This window comes from Myxine glutinosa, chromosome 7 (assembly GCF_964187855.1).
Source record: "Myxine glutinosa chromosome 7, kmMyxGlut1.1, whole genome shotgun sequence".
Taxonomy (NCBI): domain Eukaryota; kingdom Metazoa; phylum Chordata; class Myxini; order Myxiniformes; family Myxinidae; genus Myxine; species Myxine glutinosa.
The window spans coordinates 81844906-81866708 of NC_136267.1; the positions used below are offsets into that span (position 1 = coordinate 81844906).

The 21803-nt window shown below is 44.7% G+C and overlaps 1 protein-coding gene across 2 annotated transcripts; it reads left to right on the plus strand.

Annotated features, from left to right (window-relative positions):
• The first annotated feature begins 614 nt into the window (after nt 1–614).
• Nucleotides 615–20504, plus strand: LOC137431356 (uncharacterized). Of its 2 annotated transcripts, XM_078781928.1 has the most exons (3): nt 624–918; nt 13444–16016; nt 20141–20504. In XM_078781928.1, the coding sequence occupies exons 1-2, from the start codon at nt 837–839 to the stop codon at nt 15978–15980; spliced, it is 2619 nt and encodes an 872-aa protein (XP_078638054.1). In that variant the 5' UTR covers nt 624–836; the 3' UTR covers nt 15981–16016; nt 20141–20504. The 2 variants fall into 2 exon arrangements, with proteins under 2 accessions (XP_067978694.2, XP_078638054.1); XM_068122593.2 differs by lacking the exon at nt 20141–20504 and having other exon boundaries at nt 615–918; nt 13444–18165.
• The last annotated feature ends 1299 nt before the right edge of the window (nt 20505–21803 follow it).

Here is a 21803-nt window from a genome sequence, read left to right on the forward strand (position 1 = left end):
CACCACGGCACGTCAATAGCCTCAGTTGATAGCTCATTGTACCTCTATTACGTAATAGGCCTCTATTACGAGAATACAATTTGAAACTATAGTATAAGGGATTTGATATAAAGTCCAGATCTGAAGGAAAGTAACGAGCTCAGTTGGGAATTGCATACAAATTACGTGTTGTTCACTCCCTGACTCCTGACGCGTCCGCATACGATGCGAGTGGTTAAGATCATAAGATGGCCGACCTGTGTGTGCGGCAGCGTCAGTTGTGTCATGTGTGTGTTACGTTCAGTGGGCGATGCGCTATTCAGTGGTTGTAGAGATCAGTGCCTCCATTGCGTGATTTGGTTTTAGAAATATTTTTTCAAATGCTCGACTCTCATTGGGTCCGGTGTTTGGTGACGCGATTCGTTGAAGATAACCAGACCTGTGCGGCCCGAGGTTGGTCTTAAAGTATTTTAATAATAAATTAGAGGTGCATAAGATAGTGAATCAAACAATGACGGGTGAAAGAAACTCCTATTGAACGTTTTCAATTTGTTATGCATACTTCCGCATCCGCAAGATGGCGGCCTCCATTGCGCTTCGGAATTCTCGAGCCAAGGCAAAATCAGGTTTTCGACATAATACGTACGCGTTTATTGACAACACCGGCTTCGCCGGCTGCAATGCTGTTTTCGGATATAGCTGTTCATACGTGCGGTCCAAGTCCTGCTATGACGTCATAATCGCAGAGAGTGATCTGTCGTGATGGCAACGGGAGCAAACAATTGCGGCGCATCGCTTGTTGTTCGACAAACGCGTTAAAAAGACCGCGAAACTCAAGTGCTTCATCCTTGTTCAAGATGTCTTCAGGTACCTGGGAAGGTCTGCAATGGCTCCTGCTCGTGCTGATTTTGCCCTCGTTGTTTGGGTGTTCAGCAACAGGTGAGCCGAACTGTCAAAAAGAGAGATGAGTGCGAGTTAATTTATTGTTGTTTTTAATAAGGCTAATTAACCGGACCGATCGAGGTGCATTCATCAGTTTGATAGCTTGCAGAGAAACCTTTTGGGTGTAATACAGGTGTGGCAAAAAATAAATTAATCTTTAAATATATCTTTAATGGGAGCACATTGGGGAATGAAGGGGGTTACCTGCTTGGGGATCATCAGTGAGTTCGGATCCAACTATAAACTGGCGTTATGGTGCTTCGCATCAATGTGAACGGTGCCGTTAATGGGAAGAAGGATAAGCAGGAGGTCTTGTCTGCTAGCACTGGTCGTCGGTGGACGTTTAAGATCCCAAGGTGTCTTTCGCGAAGAGTAGGCGAGTTATCGCCGGCACGATGAACACGTGATCGGCCGCTTAAAACTGCAGGTGGTCAGTGATCTGGTCTTCTCGAACATCCATTGACACCTTTCCTCCGCCCCCGTCCTCGACCCCCCCCCCCCCCAATCAGCCAGGTGATAAGGGAGGAGTAGCAAAAATAGGAAAAAAGTTAACGGATGGACGGACGGATATCCGGACATCACGACGGATTTTATAAGTTAATCTATTCGAGAATGGAGAAAAAATGACGTAATAAGAACATAAAGGTAGTTGTTCTGATATTGTTATGCGAGCAGCGAGCGCTGAATCCTGGTTCATACTTTCATGTGAGGACGTTAATACGGATGTTCAAGATGTATGTCGGTTGTGGATGGTGAAACGACCCAACGGTGCACTGACAGACAAGAAGACACCTTTGATTGACGTTACACTGATCAAATTATCTGCTTGGAGTCAGCACTCAGCTACATGATTAACTACAGTAGGCCTACTTGCGATAAGTTGGAGATGTAGGATTTCCATACGGAGAAGCACGTGCTCAAAGACCCACCAGCGAAGAGCTCAATGATCGACCGGCGAGGTGTTCAATGACTGGACAGGTACTCAATGACTGACTGGCGAGATGTTCAATGACCGACCGGTGAGGTGCTCAAATATGACCAACGAGGTGCTCAATAACCGACTGGCGAGAGGTTCAATGATCGACTGGTGAGATGGTCAATGACAGACCGGCAAGGTGCTCACTGATGACCGACGAGGTGCTCAATGACCGACTGGCGAGATGTTAAATGACCAACTGGTGAGGTGCTCAATGACCGACTGGCGAGATGCTCAATGAGCGACTGGCGAGATGCTCAATGAGCGACTGGCGAGATGTTCAATGACCGACAGGCGAGGTGGTCAATGACCGACTGGCGAGGTGCTTAATGACCGACTGACGAGGTGATCAATGACCGACCGGCGAGGTGCGCAATGATGACCGGCGAGGTGCTCAATGACCGACCGACGAGGTCTCAATGACCGACTGGTGAGGTGGTCAATGATGACTGGAGGGGTTCTCAAAGACCGACTGATGAGGTGGTCAATGACCGACTGGCATGGTGCTCAATGATGACCGACGAGGTGCTCAATGACCGACAGGTGAGATGTTCAATGACCGACTGGCAAGATGCTCAATGACCGACTGGCGAGATGTTCAATGACCGACTGGTGAGATGGTCAATGACCAACTGGCGAGATGCTCAATGACTGACTGGTGAGGTGCTCAATGACCGACTAGCGAGGTGCTCAATGATGACCGACGAGGTGCTCAATGACCGACTGGTGAGATGTTCAATGACCGACTGGTGAGATGGTCAATGACCGACTGATTAGGTGCTCAATGACCGACTGGCGAGATGTTCAATGACCGCCTGGCGCGATGTTCAATGACCGACTGGCGAGGTGCTCAATGACCGACAGATGAGGTGCTCAATGACTGACCGGAAAGTGCTCAATGATGACTGGCGAGGTGCTCAAAGACCAACTGACGAGGTGCTCAATGATGACTGGAGGGGTGCTCAAAGACCTACTGGGGTGGTCAATGACTGAACGGCGAGGTGCTCAATGATGACCGGAGGGGTGCTCAAAGACCACCTGATGGGGTGCTCAATGACCGACCCAGGAGGTGGTCAATGATGACCGGAGGGGTGCTCAAAGACTGACGGATGGGGTGGTCAACGACCGACCAGAGAGGTGCTCAATGATGACTGGCGAGTTTCTCAATGACCGACCGACGAGGTGCTTAATGACCAACCGGAAAGGTGGTCAATGATGACCTGAGGGGTGCTCAAAGACCGACTGATGGGGTGTTCAATGATCGACCGGCGAGGTGCTCAATAATGAACGGAGGGGTGCTCAAAGACCTACCGGTGAGGTGCTCAATGAAGGTCCGGCGAGGGATTGGCTTGCTGTGCCTTATCATAAGAACCTACTTATAGAACAAGAAAGAGCAATCAGAGATTGCAGACCCTCGCCACGATGTATTTTCAGTGGTTTTTAAGGCTTTTGTGTTAAAACAAATATGGCGGCCGAACCACGTGACCGATGACGTCATCATTCTTTTTTTATCCACCAATTTATCCCTGGACTCTGCCCAAAAAATTTCATCTTCATCGGATGAAGTTTTGTACTTGTCGAACTATGACATCATCATTAAGATGTTATTCCACATGGAGAGTTCTTTACAATGAGCCATGTCTCAATTTTTTCGATGCAGCGCTTTTGGAGATGGAGGTGCAAAGTTTTGGGGTTTTTCCAAGATGGCGGCCGAATCACGTGACCAATAACGACAAACGGACTCATTTGCTCATCCCCTCTCCTCAGGCGAGGGTAATAATAGCCAATGATGTACAACATGATGGATATCTGCTTTGACTTTGACAAAACCAAGCAGGTCACAACTCTGGCATTCCTTAAATTCCTTGTGGATTTTTTTTCCTACTAATTCTCAGCTCATGGAAAATTGGGGTGACAGAGGGTAGAAGGCAAAGCAATGTCAGAGGGCGACACTTGAATGAAATAGGCAAATGAACAAGAAGGTGGAAAGAAGAAAAGGAAGGAAACATGGGAGTGTACAAGTAAAAGAAAATGGTTTGGTGAAGATTAGCGGGATATAAAATATCACGTGTCGGGTTGGGAAGAAAATGTAGAAGGGTAGCATCATTGGTTGTGGGGTGGCATCATTGGCTGTGGGGTGGCATCATTGGTTGTGGGGTGGCATCATTGGCTGTGGGGTAGCATGATTGGCTGTGAGGTAGCATCTTTTGCTGCGGGGTAGCATGATTGGCTGTGAGGTAGCATCTTTTGCTGCGGGGTAGCATCATTGGTTGTGGGGTGGCATCATTGGCTGTGGGGTAGAATCATTGGCTGTGGGGTAGCATCTTTTGCTGCGGGGTAGCATCATTGGCTGCACGGTAGCATCATTGGCTGTGGGGTAGCATCATTGGCTGTGGGGTAGCATCATTTGCTGCGGGGTAGCATCATTGGCTGTGGGGTAGCATCATTGGCTGTGGGGTAGCATCATTGGCTGTGGGGTAGCATCATTTGCTGCGGGGTAGCATCATTGGCTGTGGGGTAGCATCATTGGCTGTGGGGTAGCATAATTGGCTGTGAGGTAGCATCATTGGCTGCGGGGTAGCATCATTCGCTGTGGGGTAGCATCATTGGCTGTGGGGTAGCATAATTGGCTGTGGGGTAGATTCATTGGCTGTGGGGTAGAATCATTGGCTGTGGGGTAGCATAATTGTCTGTGGGGTAGCATCATTGGCTGTGGGGTAGCATCATTGGCTGTGGGGTAGCATAATTGGCTGTGGGGTAGCATCATTGGCTGTGGGGTAGCATCATTGGCTGTGGGGTAGCATCATTGGCTGTGGGGTAGCATCATTGGCTGTGGGGTAGCATCATTGGCTGTGGGGTAGCATCATTGGCTGTGGGGTAGCATCATTGGCTGTGGGGTAGCATCATTGGCTGTGGGGTAGCATCATTGGCTGTGGGGTAGCATCATTGGCTGTGGGGTAGCATAATTGGCTGTGGGGTAGAATCATTGGCTGTGGGGTAGCATCATTGGCTGTGGGGTAGCATCATTGGCTGTGGGGTAGCATCATTGGCTGTGGGGTAGCATCATTGGCTGTGGGGTAGCATCATTGGCTGTGGGGTAGCATCATTTGCTGCGGGGCAGCATCATTGGCTGTGGGATAGCATCATTGGCTGTGTGGTAGCATAATTGGCTGTGAGGTAGCATCATTGGCTGCGGGGTAGCATCATTGGCTGTGGGGTAGAATCATTGGCTGTGGGGTAACATAATTGGCTGTGGGGTAGAATTATTGGCTGTGGGGTAACATAATTGGCTGTGGGGTCGAATCATTGGCTGTGGGGTAACATAATTGGCTGTGGGGTAGAATTATTGGCTGTGGGGTAACATAATTGGCTGTGGGGTCGAATCATTGGCTGTGGGGTAGAATCATTGGCTGTGGGGTAGCATCATTGGCTGTGGGGTAGCATCATTGGCTGTGGGGTAGCATCATTGGCTGTGGGGTAGCATAATTGGCTGTGGGGTAGAATCATTGGCTGTGGGGTAGCATCATTGGCTGTGGGGTAGCATCATTGGCTGTGGGGTAGAATCACTGGCTGTGGGGTAGCATCATTGGCTGTGGGGTAGAATCATTGGCTGTGGGGTAGCATCATTGGCTGTGGGGTAGCATCATTGGCTGTGGGGTAGCATCATTGGCTGTGGGGTAGCATCATTGGCTGTGGGGTAGCATCATTGGCTGTGGGGTAGCATCATTGGCTGTGGGGTAGCATCATTGGCTGTGGGGTAGCATCATTGGCTGTGGGGTAGAATCATTGGCTGTGGGGTAACATAATTGACTGTGGGGTAGCATCATTGGCTGTGGGGTAGAATCATTGGCTGTGGGGTAGCATCATTTGCTGCGGGGTAGCATCATTGGCTGCAGGGTAGCATCATTGGCTGCTGGGTAGAATCATTGGCTGTGGGGTAGAATCATTGGCTGTGGGGTAGCATCATTTGCTGCGGGGTAGCATCATTGGCTGTGGGGTAGCATAATTGGCTGCATGGTAGCGTCAATGGCTGCATGGTAGCATCATTGGCTGCGGGGTGGCATCATTGGCTGTGGGGTAGCATCATTGGCTGTTGGGTAGAATTATTGGCTGTGGGGTAGCATCATTTGCTGCAGGGTAGCATAATTGGCTGCATGGTAGCGTCAATGGCTGCATGGTAGCATCATTGGCTGCGGGGTAGAATCATTAGCTGCAGGGTAGCATCATTCGCTGTGGTCTCGCATCATTGGCTGCAGGGTCGAATAATTTGCTGCGGGTAGCAGCATTTGCTGCAGGGTAGCATCATTGGCTGCATGGTAGCATCATTGGCTGTGGGGTAGCATCATTGGCTGCGGGTTAAAATCATTTGCTGCAGGGTAGAATCATTGATTTGGGGTAGCATCATTGGCTGCAAGGTAGCATCATTTGCTGCAGGGTAGCATCATTTGTTGCAGGGTAGCATCATTGGCTGTGGGTTAGCATCATTGGCTGTGGGTTAGCATGATTGGCTGTGGGTTAGCATCATTGGGTGTGGGTTAGCATCATTGGCTGCGGGGTAGCATCATTTGCTGCAGGGTGGCATCATTTGCTGCAGGGTAGCATCATTTGCTGCAGGGTAGCATCATTGGCTGCTGGGTAGCATAATTTGCTCCAGGGTAGCATCATTGGCTGCAGGGTAGCATCATTGGCTGCAGGGTAGCATCATTCGCTGTGATGTTTCATCATTGACTTGGGGTGCGGTTGTGCCGCTGATGCAATGCCCTCTGCTGGTTCGGACAGGAATTTCAAATTTGTCAGGGTACCAGTTTAATGTCCATCTGAGGGACGTCACACACATATTGATGAATCACCCTGCTTATGAAACACTGGGACAACAGTTTATAGCTCGGTCTGGATTCAAACCCAGGCTGACAACTTAGACTAGAGACGAGTGTGCCTACCTCTATAGGCCAGTGAGTATTAACCTTTTTTGGTGCCCGCACCCCTTGAGTTCTCAAAATATTTTCTCGCATCCCTTGTCAATTAATCAATGACTTCGGACAGGTCTTAGATTGAAAGCCTTTACATTTTTAGCACTCCTTTATGAACCGGCCAGCATGCTTCGCACCCCCAGAAATGACGTTTCGCACCCCAGGTTAAGAACCACTGCTCGAAGCCATCCGGTCAACTCACCTGAGATGGTGATGAACTGTCGACGTTATGCATTGGAGAGAAGAGTGGGATTTAATAAACTGAAGAAGACAGATCCATAAGCAGAAGGGAAGAGAAACAAAGGAACGGTTGTGAGCAGTCAGCATGATTTTGGAAGTTTCACAAGGAGGGGGCAATACAGGAGGAATATCATCCTGCTGTATTAATTAAGGTAATTGTGTGTGTGTGTGTCATCTGAAAATCATAGAAAAAAAACCCAGTGCTGGGCCGATCTCCACCAAATTTTGCATGCATGTTGGTCAGGTCATGGTCACCTGACAGGGTGGGAGGAGAGGAGGGTGGGAGAGGTGGGTGGGAGACTTAATGGAGTGGGTGCTTCTAGTGAGGAAAAGGAGATGGATGGTGGGCTGAACGAGCAGGGGAAACAAGATTGGAAAATATTTAAATATATTAAATTAAGGGAGTCACTGCTTAAATTTAAATGGTCTCCTACCTGCCAACACCAGAGACACCAGAGAAGCCCACAATATGTCCACGGTGAGAGAGCAACAGGCCCTGTGTATTTGCTTCTTCGTAGGAGATACCAATGATGTTGATAGCCGTATAGGATTACACAATACCAAGTAGAGGCAGGTGTAAAGCAGGTGCACCAGATCATCGAGAGAGTATTACTCCTTTGAACCTTGGACAAAGGTCTTGCATACTGTGAGAAGTTCACTAAGGTCACAAATCCAGTCATGCCGCCGCTCACTGCAGCCCTGTTGCAAGAATAACCAAGCAGTAATGTAGTGTATTCCAAAAAACACCCGGACAACTTTGGTTGTTAATATATTTAGAACTACAAATTAAACAAGCATTCTGAGTATTGCACCGCAACACATGTCCCCTACGGCAGTCTGTCGTCCGGAAAACTGTTGGGGAAATTACCAAGGGTTATTTACCCACAGGTTCCGAATCGTTCCCAATCGCTAATTACCTCAGGACTGGCTCACCTGTGATTCGCACTCGGGACTTCGATTTATACACCTTGCAGACAGGTCAGCAGAAGCACGAGAAAATAAGTTGTTGTTAAAGAACCTTTCGAGTCGCTAAATATCAGTAATTTATTATATTTTCCGGTTCATGATCAATGATCGATGTGTATATATATGTTGCTCGGCTTGGCTCCGCCCCTCCGGAAAGCACGCGCTGTGTCGCGCTGTTGACGGTCGCAGACGAGGCTGAGGGCGCACGGTGCGGCTTGAGGAGAACTCTCGAATAAACAAGAGATATCCATAAAATAAAATAAATTTCGTTTAATTAACGATATCTGCCAAACCACGTGCCCTGTCGCAAATTCCAAAAGAACATTTTAGTAGACTGACATGCTGAACAGATCTGTGAAGTTTCCCCTCGATTGGATCAAAAATGAGGGAGCGGCTCGGTTTTAAAGGTTCATCCTTAAAAACGTCATAACTCTGAAACCATGATACGCATGACGTCATGCTCGATGAATTTTTTGTTCGTCATGGGTATGCGATTCTGCCTGCAAAGTTTGGCCTCGATCTGTTCAGCTGTTGCAGAGAAAAGGGGTTTTCGTGTTTTCACGAAAAACAAGATGGCGGCCGAACCACGTGACCTGTGACGTCATAATTACCATTAAAATATTCTTCAGACCGAGACCCCCTTACGGTGAAAATTTGATGTCAATCGGTCCAATTATTGCAGAGAAATTGGTTTTTAAAGGAAATTAAAACTTAAAATGGCACTGAGTTAAGGATCATCAGAATTCCCAAAGTTCAAAGTGCCATAACTTTGTCAAAAATGATCGAAACGTCGTGAAGTTCGAACTTGACCTGTACCTTATCATGAGGAAACCATGTGCCAAGTTTGAAATCATTAGCATTAAGCGTTTAGAAAGAAAGTCCGGAAAACTGTTCTTTGCGTGACGGTCTGACGGACTGACGGACGGACAGACTGACGGGCTGACGGACGGACGGACGGACAGACTGACAGACGGAGGGACGGCGTGCAAACCTATAGTCCCCTCCGGTGTACACCGGTAGGGAACTTATAACGATACCCTTTGGTTTATATGATGCAGAGACGCAAAAAGTTTTCTGCACACGATCAATATATATATTTTTTGTATACAAGACTGAGGCTCGTGAAAGAGCTAACATTAATGACCCCAAAAAAATTTGATTTTTGAGTGCAGGGAAAAAAAAAACAAGCACACAAGTACAATATTTGAGTGCAGGGACATCGCGAGATTTGTGGGAGGTAGAGGGCTTGGGGGGGAGGAGGCGTGGGAAGGGGGGTGTGGGTGGGAGACGAAAAAAAACACATGGACACTACATTGCTAGGACTTCCAGGAAAGAAATCGGTATTTCAGAAAACTGGATCTGGAGTGAATTAACAGGGGTAGAAAAGATGAGATTTTGGATGGGGGGAGATAAGAGATGGTGGTGAACAGCTGTTTTAAAGACCTGGAGGGAGGAGTGGGATTGAAGGGAGTGAGGGAGTTTGTTCCAGAGGCGGGAGAAAAGAGGAATGAAAGAGTGAAGGTGAATAGAGAGTCTTGGTTTTGACAGTTTCACCAGAAGAAGGTTGCAGGCAGATCTTGTGCGACCTGGCGGAGTACTTGGGGGACAGAGCACCGACAGAGCTGGGGTAGCAATCCTGGGCTGGAGAGGAGTCGGTCGAAGACAGAAAGACCACCAACCTGCCTCTGCGGTAAGTCAGTGAAAGGCCCTCACAATCGGCTTCATTGCGGGAGATTCCAATGATTCTGAAAGCTTTGGTTTGAACAGCGTGAAGCCGAGCTAGGTGTGAGGAAGGAGCACCAGCCCAGAGGCGAGAGCAGTATTCCATTGAGCTGCGGATGAAAGCCTTCTATGTGGTGAGGAGCTCAGGTGAGCCAAGAAAGGACTTCACACGATAGAGAATGCCCAGTCGGCCACTGGCTTTGGAGGCCACCTTGGAAATGTGTTTTTCCCAGGAAAGATCATGGCAGATTGTGATACCCAAGAGATTGAGTGACAGAACTTCTTGGAGAGGATTGTTGAGAAAGTAGATGGGAGGGTTGTCCAGACGGTCTTTTCGGAGAGACATAGTAAGAGTGTGAGATTTGTCAGGATTGAAAGACATGTTCCACTTGTTTGACCAGTCTGTGATTTTGACCAGGTCTGCACAGAGTGAGGAGGCTGCAGACTGCTGATCTGAGGGATGCGGAATGGAGTGGCAGAGAGTGGAGTCATCAGCAAAGAGATAGAGAGGATTTTCCATAGAGTCGGAGAGATCATTGATGAAGACCAGAAAAAGCACAGGGCCCAGAACACTGCCTTGCGGAACTCCAGCCTGAAAAGGAAGGGGAGATGAGAGAAATCCATTCAGGGACACACGTTGACTACGACCAGAGAGGAAGTTCAATGTTCAATGAAGTTCAATGAAGTTCAATACACTTCAATGTGAGCTCCGTTTGTCACAAGCAGGGCATCGAGGCGGAACACAAGTCCTTGCCATGTTCGGTTCGGTATATTTTCTTCCACATGTGCGCATATGTACTATGATCTGAGAATGAAGATCCTGCAGGTTTGCCACTTTGGTGTTGTGGACAACATCTTTGAGAATCCCCCACAGGAAAAAATCAAGGGGGGTTATGTCTGGAGATCGTGAGAGCCAGGCGGCTGGTCTGTTTTGAGCAATCCAGCAACCTGGAAATTTTCTATTCAGGACCGCTCAGACGACTAAGGCACAATGAGGGGGAGCGCCATCCTGTTGAAAAAGGATATTGGATTGCAGGTCTTAAATCTGTGGGAAAACGAATCCTTCCAACATGTTCATGTAAATTGTTGAGGACACTGTTTCCTCCTCGAAGAAAAATGGACCCCCAAGAGGTCATGGACACACATTGATCTTTGGATTGTCGCATATGTGTTCAATGACCACGTGAGAGTTTTCAGAGCCCCAGATCCTCACATTGTGCTGGTTGACCTTCCCTGGTACATGACAGCAAGCTTTGTCTGTGAACTTGACCCTTTTCAGGTAATGTTTGCCATCTAATATGCGACTGAGCACTTCCAAGGCAAACGCCTTGCATTTGTGTCCGTCATTTGGTTTGAGTTCTTGTTGAGTCTGCACCTTTAAGATGTAAAGACTTATTTTGTAATGTAAAAGACTTTGTAAACTTTGACTTTGTATATGTAAAAGACTTTGTAAAAAGACTTTGTAAAAGACTTCTGTAATGTAAAAGGTCTTTTATTCAAAATCCTGTGTACAGTGGTGGTTGGTGGTCCCAATTCTCTGGATGCACGTTGGATTGATTTTCTGGGACTTTGCTGAAATTACTCAGACTCTCGTTCAACGTCTGCTGCACTTGTGCTTTCATAGTACAATTATTTCAAAGCTTTCATGACAAATAAAGCTTTCTTTTACATAGTACAATTACTCAAAACCAAAGCAAAATGGCTGAACATACAGTGCCTTCAGAAAGTATTCACAACCCTTCACTTTTTCACATTTTGCTGTGTTGCAGCTTCAATTTTAAATGGTTAAATTGACATTGATTTGCTATTGATCTGCACATAATTCCCCATAATGTCAAAGTCGAATTTCTTTTTTAGAAATGTTTACATAATAATTAAAAATGAAATCCAGAAATATGTAATTTACACGAGGACTCGGCTTCCTGATTCAACACTTTGTTTCAGTGCCTTTGGCAGGGATTGCAGGGTCGAGTATAATTGGGTTTGTCTGTATCAGTTTTGCACATCTGTATTCGGGGAGTTTCTCCAATTCTTCCGTGCATATTTGATCAAGCTCTGTCAAGTTGGATGGGGAGCAACGGGGAACAGCAATCTTCAAGTGTTTCGACAGATTCTCAATGTAATTCAAGTCTGGGCTTTGGCTTGGCCACTCAAGGACTTTCACGTTCTTGTTCGGAAGCCATTCCAGCGTTGCTTTGGCTGTATTCTTGGGGTCATTGTCCTGTTGGAATGTAAATCTTCGCCGCAGTCTATAAGGTCTTTTGCACTTTGAAGCAGGTTCTCCTCAAGGATTTGCCTGTATTTGGCTCCATTCATTGTTCCCTCCATCCTTACAAGTTTCACTCTTCCTGCCACTAAAATGCATCCCCATAGCATGATGCTGCCACCACCATGATTCATGGTAGGGATTGTGTTGGATGGGTGATGAGCTGTGTTTGGTTTTCGCCAGATATAGCACTTTGCATTCCACCTAAAGAGTTCAATTTTTGTCTCATCAGACCACAGATTATTTTACCTCATGCTCTCTGAGTCTTTCACGTGCCTTTTTGCAAACACCAGGTGTGCTGTCATGTGCCTTTTTTCAGGAGTGGCTTTGGCCATTTGTCTTTGGCCATTTCCGCATAACGCCTAGATTTGTGAAGTGCTGCAGGGATTGTTGTCTTTCCGGCAGGTTCTCCCATCTCAGCCAAGGAACTCTTTTGTTCTGTCAGAGTGGTCTTGGATTCTTCCTCGGTCACCCTACCCAAGGTTCTTCTTGCCCTGTTGCTCAGTTTGGTCAGACAGCCAGTTCTAGGAAGAGTCTGTGTCGTTCCACATTCTTTCCATTTCCGAATGATGGAGCTCACTTGTGCTCTTGGCAACTTTCAACATTATAGAAATTGTATTTGCCTCCTCACAATTTTATCTCGGAATTTTATCTTTACAGACAGTTTCTTGTACTTTATGGTAGAATTTCTGCTCTGACATGTACTGTCAACTGTGGAACCTTATATAGAAAGGTGTGTTTCTTTCTAAATCATGTCCAATCAATTGAATTGGTCACAGATAGACCCCACTCAATTTGTAGAGACATCTCAAGGATGATCAAAGGACATTGGATGCACCTGAGCTCAATTTGGAGTGCCATAGCAAAAGGGTTGAATCCTTATTGACTCAAGACATTTCAGTTTTTCATTTTTAATTAATTTGCAAAAAATTCCAAATAAAATATCCCACTTTGACATTATGGGGTATTTATTATGACACTGTTAAAGAGGAAAATCAGTGACAACAAAAATCTCAATTTAATCCATTTTAAATTCTGGCTGTAACACATCAAAATGTGAAAAGTCAAGGGGTGTGAATACTTTCTGAAGGCACGGTATAAAGCCATCCATTTCAGTAAACTCTGGTCATACAAAGATAATAAACGAAGGTGGAAGTAGTGTACACATCACTTGTTAGATAATTTGAATACCCGCATGATGAAGGTAGAAAGTGAGAACTTAAACTTAATCCGGTGAGAACTTAAAGCAAGAATCTTAATGCTGTTGGCTTTGTCACAAAAAATATTCTCTTTAAATAATGATTTTTTTTGACTAACATTTTATATTACTCACTGGCTTGCACCCATAATATTTGTTGTCTTATTTTCTTCCGACAAAACAGGTGATGAGGTAAGAAATCTACAGATCCGTGAGCAGAGATCTTCAAATCCCACAAGCAAGATGACATTTGCAACAGCAACCAAAGCTACGCTCAGGCCAATGCGAAATGGCCCGACAAAGATTCCAATTAAAAATGTGCAAATGCCTCCTGCAATAATCGGTCCAACAGTGTCAACGGTTATGCAAAGTGGACCTGCATCTAAATTTCACACGATGATCAAACCAAACTTCAACAAAAGACTTCCAATTTCTACAACTCCCAAAGCCCCTGCACAAAGAGGCCCACAAATTGCATCAAATATGCGGAGCCGAAGTACACCTACATTTCCAACAAGAATAGGATCTAATGTCATAAAGGCATTGGGTCATAAAGCTCCTTCAAGGGTTGGACAAAATTTCAACTCAAAGTTCTCAATTGATGCACCAAATGCTCGAACAAGCACAGGACCGAAAATCAGCACAAGGCCTCAAGTTGCAACATCACAGAAAGCCGCTACAAAAGTAGGACCAACCATCAACACAAGGTTACCACTTGCTGTGGCTCCCAAATATACTTCAATGGTGGGACAAAAAATAACCTCAAAGATTCCAATTTATACAACTCCCAAAGCCCCTGCACGAAGAGGCCCACAAATTGCATCAAATATGCGGAGTGGAACTACACCTACATTTCCAACGAGAATAGGCTCTAATGTCATAAAGGCATTGGGTCGTAAAGCTCCTTCAAGGGTTGGACAAAAGTTCAATTCAAAGTTCTCAATTGATGCACCAAATGCTCGAACAAGCACAGGACCGAAAATCAGCACAAGGCCTCAAGTTGCAACATCACTGAAAGCCGCTACAAAAGTAGGACCAACCATCAACACAAGGTTACCACTTCCTGTGGCTCCCAAATATACTTCAATGGTGGGACAAAAAATAACCTCAAAGCTTCCAATTTCTACAACTCCCAAAGCCCCTGCACGAAGAGGCCCACAAATTGCATCAAATATGCGGAGTGGAAGTACACCTACATTTCCAACGAGAATAGGCTCTAATGTCATAAAGGCATTGGGTCGTAAAGCTCCTTCAAGGGTTGGACAAAAGTTCAACTCAAAGTTCTCAATTGATGCACCAAATGCTCGAACAAGCACAGGACCGAAAATCAGCACAAGGCCTCAAGTTGCAACATCACTGAAAGCCGCTACAAAAGTAGGACCAACCATCAACACAAGGTTACCACTTCCTGTGGCTCCCAAATATACTTCAATGGTGGGACAAAAAATAACCTCAAAGCTTCCAATTTCTACAACACCCAAAGCCCCTGCACGAAGAGGCCCACAAATTGCATCAAATATGTGGAGTGGAAGTACACCTACATTTCCAACGAGAATAGCATCTAATGTCATCAAGGCATTGGGTCGTAAAGCTCCTTCAAGGGTTGGACAAAAGTTCAACTCAAAGTTCTCATTTGATGCACCAAATGCTCGAACAAGCACAGGACCGAAAATCAGCACAATGCCTCAAGTTGCAACATCACTGAAAGCCGCTACAAAAGTAGGACCAACCATCAACACAAGGTTACCACTTCCTATGGCTCCCAAATATACTTCAATGGTGGGACAAAAAATAACCTCAAAGCTTCCAATTAAAGCACCACACTTTGCACAAAGCACAAGCCGAAGCATCACCACAAAGGTTTCAATTGCACCTGAACTCAATGTTTCTCCAACAGCAGAACCAAAAATTGTTGCAAAGATTCCAACTATTGAAACATCCAAAGCTACAAAGATGGGACCAACAATAAATCCAAACCCTTTGACTGCAACAGCACCTCAAGCTCCGATGCAGGCAACACAAAACTTTGGAAAACCTCAAACAAAGATGTTGCAGAGAAAGGAGAAAAAACTTGCAGTACCTGTACTTCCACTATCCATTCCAACAGTAGCTTCCCCAAAATCAAGTAAACCACAAATTAATATTGGTTCAATTCAAAAACTATCAAGTGCAAGGACATCTAAAACAACTGTACAACCATCACTGCTGGGAAATGTTCCACAGTTGAGCCAATCCGATTACATTACTACACCAACAATTCCAACCAAATCGTTAAATCGTAGGCCTTTTTTGGAAAATGGGGAGCGAGCAGCGAGATTAACAGCAGCTCCAGACGGAATGACTCAAGGAGAGGTCACTGTGAAGATTCCATCGACCGGTAGTTTGAGCAACGTAGAAGATGAATCGTCAAGCAGATATCTGTTGTCTAAAATCAGCAACAACATCGCCAAACACGGCAAGGCAAGAACCGATCAAATTCATATAAATATCATTGAGCAGCACAATATCAATGGTAGCAGCATCATGAAGATAATCAACGATCAATGTGGACTTTTTGTGTCAAGGACGACGGAGGAATTCCTGACCTGCCTGGAAAACACGAAGATTAAGGATGTGCAAGACTTGAGGGATGTTGCATTAAAAATGCAGCAGAAGTCCAGGAAGTCTTCATTCAGGAAATCTGTGGGAACCTCTCAACCTCAAACAACCACAAACACATGAATCTGAAGATTTTGCAGCAGGAAAAATATGCGCAAGGTATAAAAGGTCCATTCCTGGTGATTATCAGGGTAAGAAAATAACACTTCGATGACTCCATTCTGGAGATATCAGAACATTTCCTTTAAATATTTTGACATATAATCACTTAATCTGGTTATGAATGTTCACTGATCTCAGAATAAATTTAAGCTGAAAGATTATGGAACTATTGCTGAAAATTCCTGGTATCGCATGGAACTCAAAATCCAGTTGACCTTCTCGTCGATCTCGTGTTATTGTCCGAGCTGCTGAGCAGTATTACTCCTTCATATTTGGTTGACCAATTAACCTCTCAAACCGTGGATGTGTTTCAGGTTCACAAGTCAAAGGACTTCCGAATAAACCAAGGAATAACTAGAACAGCACTCGGTGGAGCGTATACCTCCGTCAGGGTGAACAGTTTACGTATTGTATCCCACTGATAGGCCCGATCTTGATCTGGCCCTGAACCAAAATTGAATCAAATCTTTTGGTGATTTGCACTCTTCCTCCTTTCACCACTCTTAATGCTACAGGCCTTGCCTGTATCGATAAAGAGCAAAGAGGAAATGTAACAATGACACATTCTAACTGCTAGAATTTTCACGCAATGTTAATGACATACTTTATGTATTGTGATGGAACTCTATATGAAGTTCTTTAACTGTCACAAATTTACTTGATGCTCGTGTCTGTCTATCTATCTTATATTCTAGCTGTAGTAATGAAACCCCCTGAAAGAGTGGGTGTGATGAGCTGTGAGTAATCATCGAGCACCCCATGGATATTAGCACGAGGGGTGATGACTCACTTCAATATCAGTAACAAATTGAAGATATTGATCAGTGAAGGGGCTAAAAAAAAACATATTTTGGGGAATAACATTGGACATATGATACTGTTACGGTTTTCAGGGTGAGTAGGGGAAGTTCACGGGAAGGGGGGAAGGGGAGAGGTTATTTGGACAGGTCATTCGACTTCCGACATCTAAGCCTCAAGCCAAGGATAATGCAAGCCAAGCAGGTTCCTCGCACCCACAATCGTGTTACCTTACTCTTTGATTTAATTACTTCAACTGGGCCAAACTGTATAGAAAGCTTGAGATATGTCCAGAGAGACGGCACTGATCTCATGTCTGATATTGAGGTCCTCCGTCCATTGTACGGAGAGTAGAAACAGCATGTCCAAGGCAGATTGAGCTGGTCTGAAACAATTTTTTTTTATCTGAGATGAGGGAGTTTGAGGAAAGTAATGATTTTACGTCAACTACGATGATGCCATTCCATGACCTTGATGATTATTGGAAGTAAGCTAATTGGCTTGAACAAATTACAATTTTTGACCTGACTAACTGATGGGAAGGCAAAGGCAAACCACCCAGTATCACTCTTGCCAAGAAACTGCTTCGGTATTGAAGGACCTGCCTTTAGGCAGACACACAATCAATCAATCAATCTTCCTCAAGCTCCTCCTCTTTTTTTCATTCACAATTGTTCTTTTTTAATTCTCGACTATCTTTCCATTTCTCTTTTTAACTTTACTTCTTCCTATTATTTCAAATTTTCTGTCTCTGTATCTACCTATGTTACCTCTACTCACTCGCTCTGTGTACCTCAAATTAGGCACTCCTTGGTGTCAACCTTTACTCGTGCATTACACTTGATTTTCCCATGGTTTATCCGATATGTTTTAAGGATAAATCAATCCTGTCTGATTATATGCTTATTGTGACACGTTGGAAGAATGAAAAAAAAATCATTTAATAACATAATCAATCTTCCGTTTGGGTGCAGAGAAAGACAACTTGATAATGAAACTGACACATTATGCTTCATACACAATGGGCACAGGCTCTGAGTGCCACACTCGATGGATATAAAATGGCATCAAATTGCAGTTTGTCGCAACTCCTTGTGTAGGTAATCTACATTGACTGCCCCCTCCCTTCACTCCTTTGTAAAGAAGGCAGAACGACTCTTTTTTATATTTCCTACTTGAAAGTACAAGAACTCAGTGACATCAAACTCGCATGTAGGCATGTGGCCGTAACTCTGGGTCGGCCAGGCCTATCCAAATTTTAATCGCCTATGATTGTCATGTGGGGTTATTTAAGAAGTGTTGGTCAGTGTTATATCAATGTTTGGAAATACAGTGCATTCAGAAAGTATTCAGACCCCTTCACTTTTTCACATTTTGTTATGTTGCAGCCTTATGCTCAAATGGTTTAAATTCATTTTTTCCCTCATCAATCTACACTCAATACCCCATAATGACAAAGAGAAAACAGGATTTTAGAAATTTATGCAAATTTATTAAATAGAAAAAACTGAAATATCACATTGACATAAGTATTCATACCCTTTGCTATTACACTTGAAATTTAGCTCAGGTGCCTCCCATTTCTCTTGATTATCTTTGAGATGTTTCTGCACCTTCATTGGAGTCCACCTGTGGTAAATTCAATTGATTGGACATGATTTAGAAAGGCACACACCTGTGTATATAAGGTCTCACAGCTGACAATGCATATCAGAGCAAAAACCAAGCCATGAGGTCGAAGGAACTGCCGGCAGAGCTCAGAGGCAGGATTGTGTCGAGGCACAGATCTGGGGAAGCCGACAAAAAATTTCTGCTGCATTGAAGGTTCCCAAGAGCTCAGTGGCCTCCATAATTCTTAAATGGAAGAAGTTTAGAACAACCAGGACTCTTCCTAGTGCTGGCCGCCCGGCCAAACTGAGCAATCGGGGGAGAAGGGCCTTGGTAAGAGAGGTGACCAAGAACCCGATGGTCACTCTGGCTGAGATCCAGAGATCTTGTGTGGAGATGGGAGAAACTTCCAGATGGACAACCATCACTGCAACACTCCACCGATCTGGGCTTTATGGCAGAGTGGCCGGACGGAAGCCTCTCCTCAGTGAAAGACACATGAAAGCCCGCTTGGAGTTTGCAAAAAAGCACCTAAAGGACTCTCAGACTGTGAGAAACAATATTCTCTGGTCTGATGAAACCAAGATTGAACTGTTTGGCTTCTGCCGTATTTCTAAATATAAGTAATGAACTGTCGGACCAACTGAGTAAATTCGAGATAGCCGAACAATTTTACAATTTTTATCAACAATATGATTTTGTTTCTCACCTTTCGATAATAGCCGGCGAAGCCGGTGTTGTCAATAAACGAGTACGTATTATGTTGAAAACCTGATTATGCCTTGGCTCGAGAATCCGAAGCGCAGTGGGCCCAGCCATCTGGCGGAGGCGGAAGTATGCATAACAAATTTAAAACGTTCATTAGGAGTTTCTTTCACATTAGGAGTTCTTTTTTTTTTTTCTTTTTTCTTTTTTATTAGGAGTTTCTTTCACACGTCGTCGTTTGATTCACAATATTATGCACCTCCGATGTATTAATAAAATAATTTAAGACCAACATCGGCCCGCACGGGCCTGGTTATCTTCAACAAAACGCGTCACCAAACACCGGACCCAATGAGAGTCGAGCATTTGCAAAAATATGTCTAAAATGAAATCACTCACTGGATGGAGTGCTGGAGACAGCCATCGACCGGATGCGGAAGTTTGCATAAAACAATTGCGAAAAAGTTCAATAGGAGCTTGTTTCACCCGTCGTTCTTTGATTCATAATCTAATGAAATCTCTCATTAGTAATTAAAATACGTTAAGACCAACCTCGTTATCTTCAACGAAAATCGTCATCAAACACCAGAACCAATTATTATTACGCGTTTCGGACGGTGAAAACGGCGTCAAATATTCTAAAATTGACGAAGAATTATTTTTTAGAAATCTCGCAGCCGTACGGGATAGTTTTTCACGGCCAGAAATATGGTATAAGCGGTTTACATATTTAGTTTAGAAATACGGATAGTTTTTCACGGCCGGAAATATCCGAAGTTGAGATGGAATTCACCGAATTAATCACTGCAAGCTAACGTCTTCTGGTGGACGAAGCTGCCGTGCCCGGAGAGTCAGAGAACCAGCCCTGGCGCCTGACAGCGACTGAAGTTAGAAGACGACACACTTACTTTGAAAACGTATGTTAAGCCCAGTTAAAAATAGGCCTTAAGCTAGCACATCGTATAGTTACTTCCTTAAGCTTCTTGTGACATTTATTGTATTGTATGCAGGTATTGCCATTGGGGAGGACTGTCTGCTCTGCTCTTTTACCAAGTCTTACCAGGTACGGTACCTACTACTCCTACCTACTACCAACTACCTACCTACCTACTACCAACTACCTAACCTACTGACGCCATGGTGATGGGTAAAATAGTGGCAAGAGGTATGCAGGTATTGGGGAGGACTGTCTGCTCTTCTCTTTTACCAAGTCTTACCATGTACGGTACCTACTACACCTACCTACTACCAACAACCTACCTACCTACGACCAACTACCTAACCTACTGATGCCATGGTGATGGGTAAAATAGTGGCAAGAGGTATGCAGGTATTGGGGAGGACTGTCTGCTGTTCTCTTTTACCAAGTCTTACCAGGTATGGTACCTACTACACCTACCTACTACCAACTACCTACCTACCTACTACCAACTACCTACCTACCTACTACCAACTACCTAACCTACTGATGCCATGGTGATGGGTAAAATAGTGGCAAGAGGTTTTGGCTTCGCCGGCTCATTGCGGCTTTGCAGTCGGTACTAGTAGCCGGCGAAGCCGGTGTTGTGAATAAACGCGTACGTATTATGTTGAAAACCAGATTATGCTGGATCCCTTGGCTTGAGAATTCCGAAGCTGTGACGCACCAAATCGCTCAATGGAGGCCGCCATCTTGCGGATGCGGAAGTATGCATAGCAAATTGATAAAAGTTCAATTGGAGTTTGTTTCACCCGTCTTTGTTTGACTCACAATCTTATGCACCTCTAATTTGTAATTAAAATACTTTAAGACCAACCTCGGCCCGCACGGGCCTGGTTATCTTCAAAGAAAATCGTCACCAAACACCGGAACCAATGAGATGCGAGCATTTGAAAAAATATTTCAGAAACCAAATCACTCAATGAAGGCCGCCATCTTCCGGATGCGGAAGTATGCATAAAAAAATTGCGATAAAGTTAAATAGGAGTTTGTTTCACCCGTCTTTGTTTAATTCACAATCTTATGCACCTCCAATTTGTAATTAAAATACTTTAATAGCCGGCGAGGCCGGTGTTGTGAATAAACGCGTACGTATTATGTTGAAAACCAGATTATGCTGGATCCCTTGGCTTGAGAATTCCGAAGCTGTGACGCACCAAATCGCTCAATGGAGGCCGCCATCTTGCGGATGCGGAAGTATGCATAACAAATTGAAAAAAGTTCAAAAGGAGTTTGTTTCACCCGTCTTTGTTTGACTCACAATCTTATGCACCTCTAATTTGTAATTAAAATACTTTAAGACCAACCTCGGCCCGCACGGGCCTGGTTATCTTCAACGAAAATCGTCACCAAACACCGGAACCAATGAGATGCGAGCATTTGAAAAAATATTTCAGAAACCAAATCACTCAATGAAGGCCACCATCTTCCGGATGTGGAAGTATGCATAAAAAATTGCGAAAAAGTTAAATAGGAGTTTGTTTCACCCGTCTTTGTTTGATTCACATTCTTATGCACCTCCAATTTGTAATTAAAATACTTTAAGACCAACCTCGTTATCTTCAACGAAAATCGTCACCAAACATCGGAACCAATGAGGTTTGAGCATTTGAAAAAATATTTTTTTAAAGCTTATTACGCGTTTCGGAGGGTGAAAACGGCGTCAAATATTCTAAAATTGACGACGAATTATT

Coding starts and splice junctions, on each gene's coding strand:
- LOC137431356 (XM_068122593.2), top strand. CDS start 837: ATGTCTTCAGGTACCTGGGAAGGTCTGCAATGGCTCCTGCTCGTGCTG. Junction 919..13,443: donor GTTTGGGTGTTCAGCAACAG/GTGAGCCGAACT, acceptor CCGACAAAACAG/GTGATGAGGTAAGAAATCTA.